The sequence below is a fragment of the Lampris incognitus genome, chromosome 10 (genome assembly GCF_029633865.1).
Source record: "Lampris incognitus isolate fLamInc1 chromosome 10, fLamInc1.hap2, whole genome shotgun sequence".
Classification (NCBI taxonomy): Eukaryota; Metazoa; Chordata; class Actinopteri; order Lampriformes; family Lampridae; genus Lampris; species Lampris incognitus.
This window is the reverse complement of record NC_079220.1, coordinates 10135867-10147578: the sequence shown is the minus strand read 5'-3', so window position 1 is coordinate 10147578 and position 11712 is coordinate 10135867. Positions and strand designations below refer to the sequence as shown.

The window sequence follows — 11712 nt, the reverse complement described above, 5'->3', positions numbered from 1 at the left end:
TACTAAATTGTCCTTTGGTGTGTCGGCCCTGTGATGGCCTGGCGGCCTGTCCGGGGTGTCTCCACGCCTGCCCCCCAATGGCTGGGATAGGCTCCAGCATCCCCGCGACCCTGACTGGGATAAGCGGCTTAGATAATGGATGGATGGATAGATGGATGAACTGTTGATAAAAATGTGTGTTGGGGGCGTCCGGGTAGTGTGGCAGTCTATTCCGTGGCCTACCAACACGGCGTTCGCCAGTTCGAATCCCCATGTTACCTCCGGCTTGGTCGGGTGTCCCTACAGACAAAATTGGCCATGTCTGCGGGTGGGAAGCCGGATGTGGGTAGGTGTCCTGGTCGCTGCACTAGCGCCTCCTCTGGCCATCGAGGGCACCTGTTCGGGGGGGGGCTGGGGGGGAATTAAAGTGGTCCTCGCACGTACTGCATCCCCCTGGTGAAACTCCTCACTGTCAGGTGAAAAGAAGCGGCTGGCGACTGCGCATGTATCAGAGGCGGCATGTGGTAGTCTGCAGCCTTCCCCGGATCGGCAGAGGGGGTGGAACAGTGACCCGGATGGCTCAGAGGAGTGGGATAATTGGCCGAATACAATTGGGGAGGGAAAAAAATGTGTGTGCGTGTGTGTGTAGAGAAGCCTTTTGTCAGGTTTTATGAAGTTTATTTATTTTGCATGTTCACAAACTGAGTTTTTTCTTTTCTTGTGCCAGAAGGGGAGGAGGAAGCGGGAGCCCATGGCTCCCATCCCTAACTAGGATGTCTGTTTGGACAGTGCTACCTCACACTGGCAAGTAATGTGTGACAAGAAGGGAAGATTCAGGGCTCCTGGGTGCAAAGGAACACCCGAAGTGATGTGCAAAAAGTGTCATGTAGACGTCTGTTTCACAGTACAGAAGAACTGTTTTTAGAAGTGAACCAGGAAGGCTCCAACCAGGCTGGATAGCTCCAGCCAGGCTGGATCATTCCAGCGAGGCTGGATCACTGCAGCGGGTCAGCAGGAAGTGCAGCCGGAAAAGACACTCGATGTGCGGCTACGGGCAGAGCTCGAGCAGTCTGGAGCCTCGACGCAGACATTCAGTGGCGTGAGGCCGGCTTTCAGTGTGTGTACCCGCTAACAGCTGTAGTGCACCCCGGTGATGGAGGGGAAAAGACACCATTTTTGAAAAAAATATTTTGGGGTGGGTCCGGCAAAATAAAAATAAAAAACAAAACAAGTTTTCGTCATAAAATGTTCCCAAATGAACCAAGAAATGATGTGGAATAATTTTTTATCATGTACCATCAAAATGTGTGCAGTAGAGGGTTAAAACCCACCGTGGCTGCAGGAACTCATTTACATCATCCATTACAGTAAAATTATTCTCATCATTCTTCAACCACATACTCCAGGAGGAAGTTGGAATGAATAAATGCCTGTAGGGTTCAACCCCAACAACTTGTCAGTCCAACAAACACCAATAGTAAATATCTCAAATAATTAGATATCTCAGATTAACACAATATATATTATCTTAATTGGTTTAAAGTATTGCTATTCTGCTCAAAGATATGAGGCGCAAGACAAACAGCAGAGATAATTTGGTCGCAACCCTATTTGAGACTTTCAAGTCTCTGTCTGGAGGATGAGGCTCTCCGGTGAATGTAATCGCATAGTTCATCTTTGGGAGAACGCAAGCGTGACCCTTCCTCACATAAACCCTATTCACTTCACAACACCTCACCCATTTCCCTCATGTGAAACCTCTCCTCCGGCAACCGTGGTTTATGAGGAGTGGATCGACGACAAGCTAGTTGAGTTACGTGTCTAAAATTCCCCTAAAATGTTGAAAAAAAGTGACAGCACGTTCAGTGTTTCATTGTCCAGCCCCGACACAGGCTCCTTCCCCTGTGTCAAGGATTTGAGACGGAGAAGGAGGTGATGGGGAGGCACAGCAGGGAACAGTAGGAGGGGTGTAAGGGTTGGACCTGGCCGGGTAAAGGCTTGTAAGAGCTCCAGTCGGAAACGCTCCCCGGTTTACAGCATAGAGACACCTCACACCTGCAAACAACACACGACACAGGCCTGCTGTCATGTGCAGTAATGCCCGTTGAGCTTATAAACACTGGCAGACACCATGACTCGTGTACCATGTCTGCTGATCCATAGCACTGTTAACTTGGTTTGAAATTCAGAGGCGGTGGGTTTGAGATCAAGTGAGGGCAGGATATGATATGCTGATGTACAATGCCATACCTGGTTACGCTTTGGATGATCTTCTTCTCATCCTGATCCAGACACACGGCGAAGGTGGTCATGTTGTCCACACTGCTCACCTGGACCTCGTCCACCTTCACCTCCGATACAGAGATGTGCTGCGAGAGGGGAATGCAAGGGTGGACCAGAGTAAGAAGGCAGCCTTTGATACCATCTCACATAACATCCTCCTAGAAAGATTAGCTTCCATTGGAATAACTGGAACCCCCCTGACTGGTTTAGATGATATCTCTCTGGCCGCACTCAGTTTGTTCAGTGTAAAAATTTGAGATCACATTCCTTTCCTATTACTACCGGTGTTCCCCAGGGTTCTGTATTGGGACCCCTCCTATTAATTATTTACCTACTACCTTTTGGCCACATTTTCAGGAAATATGGCATTCAATTTCACTGCTATGCAGATGACACCCAGCTTTATCTATCCACCAAGCCTACCTCCACTCTTCCGCACACTTCCCTTTCTGACTGCTTACTAGAAATTAAATAGTGACAAAACTGAAGTCCTCCTAGTATGCAATAAACCTACTTTAGCCAAACCTGATAGTTTTTCTCTGACTATTGACAATTCTATAGTTCCTCCATCGCCTCAGGTTAAGAGTCTGTGTGTCATCCTGGACAGCACATTATCTTTTTAAAAAAATGTATTTCAGATTTTTCCCTTTTTTCTCCCAATTTAGTGGCCAATCGATCCCTATTTTAATTCAAACACCCACCCTCATACTGCATGTGTTCGCCAACTGCATCTCTCTGGCCGGCAGTCTCGAAGGAGACCGCCTCCCCATTTTCGTGACAAGGCGACTCCAGGCCGAACCACTGTTTTTTCGGACACACACAGAGATGCATTCACGTGACGAACACAAGCCGACTCCGCCCCCCTCCTGAAGACAGCGTTGCCAATGATTGCTGCTTCATCGAGTCCGGCCATAGTCAGACCTGATGAGACCGGGGCGCGAACCCCAGTCCCCAGTGGGCAATTGTATCGACACAAAGCCGATGCTTAGACCGCTACACCACCGCGGACCCAGCACATTATCTTTTGAAGCCCACATCAACAAAGTTACTTGGTCTGCACATTTCCTACGAAATATTAATCATCTTCGGCCGTCACTTACACTGAGCATCACAGCCATACTCACTCATACCCTAGTTACATCCCGTATTGACTACTGCAATTCTATCCTCTTTGGTCTTCCCCTCAAGTTTTTTCATAAACTTCAATTGGTCCAGAATTCAGCTGCCCGTATCATTACCAGAACTCCTTCCATAGATCATATCACTCCTGTTCTTCAGCAACTCCACTGGCTCCCTGTTAAATACCGTATTGACTTTAAGATCCTGCTCCTCACCTTTAAGACCCTTAATAACCTCGCTCCTTCATATCTTCCCGAACTCCTTCATAGCCACATGCCCTTTCGCACTCTCAGATCCTCTTCTGCTCACCAACTCACTACACCATCGGCCCGCTTGACTACCATGGGTACTAGAGCCTTCAGTCATTCTGCTCCCCGCCTATGGAACTCTCCCACAAGAAATTCGTAACACTGACTCTCTTTCAACCTTCAAATCCCATCTCAAAACGCACCTTTTCAAACTGGCATATTCAGTCTGATCCACACTTCATTGAATTTTGTGCAGATGATGATTTTATACTTATCTGTTGTATTAACTTTTTATTGTGTACCCTGCTTTGTTTTGATTTTATGCTGTCTGATACAGTGCTGCTTGTTTTTTACTGTGTTCTATAAGGTGTCCTTGAGTGCTCTGAAAGGCGCCCACAAATAAAATGTATTATTATTATCATTATTATTATTATTCTATAAAAATGAGGCCGGATATGAGAATATCCCCATATCGAATGTGTTAACCCAAGTGCTTCATGGGCCTCACCTGGTTGTAGCCCATCTTAGACTTGGAGCATTGTCGTCTCAAGACTTCAGTCATCGTCAGCTGCAAACTCTCAGTTCTTGAGTCTAGATTGAGGTGAAATCATTTTGGACTTGCTTTTCAGTCATATAGTCAAGCAACATCCATGAGGCAAAAGGAAATGGCGATACATTCACACTGAAAATAGTAATTCTTTTCCAAGTATGACAAAGGGGAAATGTTTCACTAGGGATTGAAAAGCTGGCACATACCAATCTCCTCGGGTTTCCTGCAGGCTTTGTAAAGGTTAATTGATGTGCAAACCATCTCTGTCTGTTTCCATTGTCTCCTTCTACTTACTGACACCTAGAATACAGAGACGATGACGTGAGTTTGAAAATGATGAACTCAACCGTCAAATGAGGATTTGGTGTAACTATTTGAAGGAATGCGTGGGAGTGTGGGAATATTCACCTTGCTGTAGGCAACACCTAGTGTTAAAGGGACCGCTTCCCTCTCCCCATCAATACCAAACCTTTTACTGGCGACACCTACAAAGAAAATATAATGCACATTAGAGTGTGTGCGCGCGTGTGTGTGTGTTAGTAATGTGTTTTGGTGTCTGACTCAATGGATGACTCACCCATTGCCTTGACAGCCCTGGTTCCAGCTGTGTGTCCAAGCTCCAGAGAATAAATAAACACCTCCCTTCTCCTCTCTCCTCCAGCCAAGGTCAGCTGGAAAAGGAGGAAAATTATTCAGAATTTATGGTGTGTGCATGGGTGTGTGTACCTAAGTGTGCGTGCACGAGTGTGTCCATGACTCTGTTTGTGTGTGTGTGTGTATGAACATGAATTAATGTGCATCTGTTTGTGCATATGCATGGAAGCATCCTCTCATGAGTGTAGTTGTAGGCACCCGCAACAAATGTGACTATGCATGCGTATGTGCACAATAAATGCATCTCTCTCTCAGCTGACCTGAGCTTGGTAGAGCTGCACAAGAGCAGGCTGGCTGGCATTTCTGCAATAATACAGCACAAGGTCAGCCAATAGGGGGAGGCTCTCCACACCATCGCCAGAATCACTGCCCTCCTTACAGGTTGTCTAGAAAAGTACAGATGTAACTTTTTTTTTACATACACAAATGAAACTATTACACATACCATGCTTGTTCCCCCTTTTACTCCCTAATTGTATCCGGCCAATTACCCCACTCTTCAGAGCCATGGCGGTCGCTGCTCCACCCCCTCTGCCGAGCCAGGGAGGGCTGCAGACTACCACATGCCTCCTCCGATCCATGTGGAGTTGCCAGCCGCTTCTTTTCACCTGACAGTGAGGAGTTTCGCCAGGGGGACGTAGCGCATGGGAGGATCACGCTATTCCCCCCCCAGTTCCCCCTCCACCCCACACAGGCGCCCCCGACCGACTAGAGGAGGTGCTAGTACAGCGACCAGGACACATACCTGCATCCGGCTTCCCACCTGCAGACAAGGCCAATTGTGTCTGTAGGGACGCCCAACTAAGCCAGAGGTAACAAGGGGATTCGAACTGGCGATCCCCGTGTTGGCAGGCAACAGAATAGACCGCGACGCTACCCGGACGCCCGGCCTGATGAAAGTTTTAAAGTATAATTGAAATAGAAATCACTGACCCACAGCTGCACTGGACTCAGTAAAAGATTATGTATTGGTGATTTGGTGATATGAGTTTTTACTCAAACAAGTAATTTTTTTGTTGATACCCATCATTAACCATAGTGCCTCTTGTCAATAAACATAGTTAGAAAATTAACTGTGTAATGGCCAATAATTTCCAGGTGTCATCATTTGTACATGAAAGTAGATTTTATTTCTGCATCAACAACCTCCGCCAAACAACCTTACTGAAGAATGCATCCACCCAAGACAACATTATCCTCCGAACCCAAGAGCTTTACCGATGACAACAAGAGTCAGGGAGGGAGCAGGTGTAGGAGGAGGTGTTTCTAGTAGATGAAGTACTAAAAATACCTGACAAAGAATGTCAGACGACAGGCTGAGTAGACTGAGCACACTCCTTTCGTACCAGGGGTCGATCATGCCCAGCAGCTGTGCTACATCAGTCGTTCTGTCCTCGAACACAACTCTACCTTGCTCCTGCTGCAACAAAGGAAAAGAGACTGGGTTGAAAAACGGCATGTTTTTCTAACATTCATCTTACGTTCTTCATATTTAAAAGCTTCTACTTTTGGATTTTTGTTGACCTCGCTTGCACACCCTTGTGGAGGACAGCGGTAGTGTTTCACGGAGGAGCAGCTTAATTTTGCGTAGAGATGTATTGGTGTTTTGGGAAAACACGTGCTTGCAAGATAGGCGATGAGGTAATGCATCTTGATTTGTGGCTGTGTGTCCTGTCTGTGTGCTGCATGTTGCTTTGTCAGATTCTGCTGGGAATCTGAACCGGGAGAAGCATTTGGAATCATTATATAGTAACGTCTAGTCTTCTCGCTAACAGTCTCATTTGCTTATGTCGGTCATATAGAGGCATCGAGATTAAACTGAGACAGAGAACTAATCAGTGAAAAACTCCTCATAGCAGCTTTAATGGAAATCCATGATATCCTGCTAGCAGAATGACAAGGACAAGGGTACACTACCATGTAGTCTGATATTCTGCATATGGAAGTATGCATTTAAGTAGTATAATCAGAATTGTCCCAGATAAATGGACCAAAGCTGTCACTATTCTCACCACAGAGGGTATGACTTTGGTGGGACATCTTGTTTGCCCCTCACTTGGTGCAGGTCCCCCTGCTGGACTTCCAAGACTCTGCCTCTTTGCCGGGATGAAGTAGAACTGCAGCTTGCACATCCTGGTGAGGCCAGGACACCTGCTCTCCTTCTGCTGTAGGTCGCTGTATGCCCGCGCCAGCCTCCCCGCCTCTCTGTCACCCCCAAATACCACCACTCTGACCAAGGTGGATGCCTCCGTTTCGACCCCCTCATCACAGCTCAGGATGGGTCTCTTGCGGATGCACATGTGCTTCTGAGGAGATGAAGGATCCTGGACAGCATCGATGGATGACAGAGCAGGTCCGAGTGAAAGATGGACCTGTCTCGGTAGGGACTTGGAACGCTTGAACTGCGCCCTGGTCGGAGGGGAGTCCCTGTTGACATCGCCGCTGTAACCCATGCTCTGGACACGGCGGCAGAGGGAAGGACTACCATTGGGCTTGAATAGCAAGGAGAAGCGTTCCACGCTCAAGAGAGAACTGGACTTCTTCTTGGGTTTCTTTCTGGGCCTCAGCTGGTGGTCGTCAGCCTCCTCTACGTCCTCGCTGAAGTCACTTTCCACACCAGATGACTCGGACAGAGTAGACGGGACGGACCAGCTGGAGGACAGGGAGTAGCTGGAGAACATTGAGTCCCTGGAGGAAGTGGATGTGGTTGAAATGCGGTGGTCTTGGAATTTGTGGTCCTCTTTCTTTTCCTCCGACCCCCCTTCCTCGCTCCCGTTCTCCTCGTTGCATTTCTCCCCATCAATTTTAGGATCTTGGTTCAGCTCATTTGCGAGAATGTCACTCAAATTATCTGGATGAATGCAGAGATAGAGCAAAAAAAAAAAAAAAAAAGAAAGAAAGAAAAGAAAAAAAGACAAACAATCTCAGACAAACAAACCACATGAAAGTAGGCTAAAAAATAAACCCGTAAAACGGATAACAGCAGTAGGTGTTTGGCTGATAACTGATAATGTACTACAGGAATAAAAGGATATGTGGTAGGATTACACAATTAGAGTAGAGGTCTGACAAATTCCAAGAGATCATTCTGGATAGAAGAAACCTTTCAGGGTGGATGAGGAGAGGGTTACCAAAATTGTCTTTTTCCCAGGAGCATATCTGGCATTTGGCGAAGGGCAGCTCGAAAATCTTGACAGCTCCTAATGACAGAAGTTAAAACCTGCCATTAAGAAGGGCCTGCGGTTCGAGACAGAGCTGACATATTCGCTGCTGACTGCGCAAATAAACCTGTATATTCCCCTTCCCAGTTAGAGATCATTTCTATCTTGCATGACAGATCTGGTATTGGTAATCACATCTGAGTGTGTGAATGACAGATTATGATATGAAACCTTCTTGCGATCAGTCTTCAGCATGAATAATGAGCATCTCCTGCTTGTTCCCATGCATTGGGAATTTCATCATGCTTCGTCTCTCACCGAGGTTTGCGTCACCGTCAGCCGTGGAGGGAATTGAAAGGGTCTCCCTCAGCTTCTCCATGTCATATTGTAGACCCTCTCTGGCCGCGTCAGGGTCCTCCGTGAAGGCCGCTGTCTCCATAGTGTCTGCTATCGCCGCCAGGAGCTGCTCCAGCTCATCTGGTGGTTTTGACTAAAAGAGCAAAAGAGAATACGTTTTACACAAGGTTATTATTCGACTCTACATCCATATAAAGTAAAGAAACAAAAAAAAAAAGACAACAGAAATATATTTCTCGGGTGTCCGAGTAGCATAGCGGTCTATTCCGCTGCCTCCCAACACGGGGATCGCTGGCTCGAATCCCCGTGTTACCTCCAGCTTGGTCGGGGGTCCCTACAGACGCTATTGGCCGTGTCTGCGGATGGGAAGCCAGGTGTGGGTATGTGTCCTGGTCGCTGCACTAGCACCTCCTCTGGTCAGTCAGGGTGCCTGTTCGGGGGGGAGGGGGAACTGGGCGGAATAGCGTGATCCTCCCACGCGCTATGTCCCCCTGGTGAAACTCCTCACTGTCAGGTGAAAAGAGGCAGCTGGCAACTCCACATGTATCGGAAAAGGCATGTGGTGGTCGGCAGCCCTCCCCTGATCGGCAGAGGGGGGTGGAGCAGCGACTGGGATGACTCGGAAGAGTGGGGTAATTGACCGGATACAATTGGGGAGAAAAAAGGGGGGGAAATAAAAAATTTTTTTAAAAAAAGGCCCTGAAAAAAATTGTTGCAGAAAGTGAGAATGGGATGACGGTGGACATCAGTGGGTTGGTCCGCCCATAGATACCGTCTCTCTGGGTGTGCCATGTGCCCACCTGTAGAGCAGCCTGGAGCGTGTGCAGGGGATACGTGGTACCCAGAGCTGCTTGGAAGGCATGAGCGATCAGACCAACGGTGATGTCTTTCCGGGAGTGACGGGCGCTACTCAGCTGTTCGGACACGGACTGTACCTCCGGGGGGACGTCCTCTTTTTGGTTCACTAAAAACACAGTGCTTTCAGGCATGCGTGTCCATGCACACGGACAGATACACACACACACACACACACACACACACACACACACACACACACACACACACACACACACACACAATGTCACCCTCATACACTTATGCAAATGAGCAATGATACAAACCCCAATTCCAATGAAGTTGGGACGTTGTGTAAAACGTAAATAAAAACAGAATACAATGATTTAAAAATCCTTTTTGACCTATATTCAACTGAATACACTACAAAGACAAGATATTTAATGTTCAAACTGATAAACTTTATTGTTTTTTTTGCAAATATTCACTCATTTTGAATTTGATGCCTTCAACACATTCCAAAGAAGCTGGGACAGGGGCATGTTCACCACTGTGTTACATCACCTTTCCTTTTAACAACACTCAGTAAGCGTTTGGGAACTGAGGACACTAACTGTTGAAGCTTTGTAGGTGGAATTCTTTCCCATTCTTGCTTGATGTACGACTTCAGTTGCTCAACAGTCCGGGGTCTCCGTTGTTGTATTTTGTGCTTCATAATGTGCCACACATGTTCAATGGGAGACAGGTCTGGACTGCAGGCAGGCCAGTCTAGTACCCGCACTCTTTTACTACAAAGCCACGCTGGTGTAACACGTGCAGAATGTGTCTTGGCATTGTCTTGCTGAAACAAGCAGGGACGTCCCTGAAAAAGACATCGCTTGGATGGCAGCATATGTTGCTCCAAAACCTGTATGTACCTTCCAGCATTAATGGTGCCTTCACAGATGTGCAAGTTACCCACGATGCCATGGGCACTAACACACCCCCATACCATCACAGATGCTGGCTTTTGAACTTTACGCTGGTAACAATCTGGATGGTCCTTTTCCTCTTTAGCCTGGAGGACACGACGTCCATGATTTCCAAAAATAATGTGAAATGTGGACTCGTCAGACCACAGCACACTTTTCCACTTTGCGTCAGTCCATCTCAGATGAGCTCGGGTCCAGAGGAGCCGGCGGCGTTTCTGGGTGGTGTTGATATATGGCTTTCGCTTTGCATGGTAGAGTTTTAACTTGCACTTGTAGATGTAGCGATGAACTGTGTTAACTGACGATGGTTTTCCCAAGTGTTCCTGAGCCCACGTGGTAATATCCTTTATAGAATGATGTCGGTTTTTAATGCAGTGCCGCCTGAGGGGTCGAAGGTCACGGGCATTCAATGTTGGTTTTCGGCCTTGCCGCTTACGTGCAGAGATTTCTCCGGATTCTCTGAATCTTTTGATGACATTATGGACTGTAGATGATGAAATCCCTAAATTCCTTGCAATTGTACGTTGAGAAACGTTGTTCTTAAACTGTTGGACTATTTGCTCACGCAGTTGTTCACAAAGTGGTGAACCTCGCCCCATCCTTGCTTGTGAACGACTGAGTCTTTCGAGGATGCTCCTTTTATACCCAATCATGACACTCACCTGTTTCCAGTTAACCTGTTCACCTGTGTTTTGAGCATTCCTCAACTTTCCCAGTCTTTTGTTGCCCCTGTCCCAGCTTCTTTGGAACGTGTTGCAGGCATCAAATTCAAGATGAGTGAATATTTGCAAAAAACAATAAAGTTTATCAGTTTGAACATTAAATATCTTGTCTTTGTAGTGTATTCATTGAATATAGGTCGAAAAGGATTTGCAAATAATTGTATTCTGTTTTTATTCACGTTTTACACAACGTCCCAACTTCATTGGAATTGGGGTTTGTAGTTCCAAGTGTTACTTTTAAGGTATAAAAAGTATATCCACAGTCAATTTAAAACCTTTAATGAAAGTGTGAATCCGCTTACATGATTTTGGAGTTGTTATTGTCAGTGGTAAGACCCTGCTCCTCCCTCACCAGTCTCTGAAAAGAAATACCTAGAAGAAATAGATGACATGATAATTAGGAGGCCAGAAGGTAACCGAAACACGGATCATTGCCCTCTAGAGGATGTGTTTGTTTCAGGGCTTTCAGACTACGTCCCGATCAGTCTACTTTCTGCCTATGGCTTGATCCTGTTTTGCAAATCATTCTGATTTTAAAATATGTCGCGACATATGTCGGCCCTGTGTGATGGCCCGGTGGCCTGTCCAGGGTGTCTCCCCACGTGCCGCCCAGTGACTGCTGGGATAGGCTCCAGCATCCCCGCGACCCTGAGAGCAGGATAAGCGGTTTGGGTAATGGCTGGATGGACGACATATGCCGCGGTGATTACATATTAGCCCGCATGTTAATAACCACGGAGCGACTCTTGCATCACTGTGCACACCACCAGTCAGGGACAAACACAGCTTCGGCTAAGCTAACAACCGCAGGCAATTTCTCAATGCAGCTTCAAGGCCATCCATCCATTATCCAAGCTGCTTATCCCAACCGGG

The 11712-nt window shown here is 47.0% G+C and overlaps 1 protein-coding gene across 2 annotated transcripts in view; it reads right to left on the bottom strand.

Annotated features, from left to right (window-relative positions):
- Positions 1–1293: 1293 nt before the first annotated feature.
- Positions 1294–11712, bottom strand: part of LOC130119471 (phosphoinositide 3-kinase regulatory subunit 5-like) — a 16732-nt gene continuing 6313 nt past the window's right edge. For both annotated transcript variants that reach the window (XM_056287983.1, XM_056287984.1), the window contains exons 6-18: positions 11142–11211; positions 9152–9329; positions 8313–8484; positions 7965–8033; positions 6846–7684; positions 6125–6253; positions 5094–5219; positions 4757–4850; positions 4588–4664; positions 4386–4479; positions 4138–4220; positions 2230–2348; positions 1294–2034 (exon numbers count right to left, since the gene is read on the bottom strand). In XM_056287983.1, coding sequence (XP_056143958.1) covers positions 1887–2034; positions 2230–2348; positions 4138–4220; positions 4386–4479; positions 4588–4664; positions 4757–4850; positions 5094–5219; positions 6125–6253; positions 6846–7684; positions 7965–8033; positions 8313–8484; positions 9152–9329; positions 11142–11211 — 2198 coding nt within the window. In that variant the 3' untranslated portion in view covers positions 1294–1886. The remainder of the gene's footprint in view (positions 2035–2229; positions 2349–4137; positions 4221–4385; positions 4480–4587; positions 4665–4756; positions 4851–5093; positions 5220–6124; positions 6254–6845; positions 7685–7964; positions 8034–8312; positions 8485–9151; positions 9330–11141; positions 11212–11712) is intronic.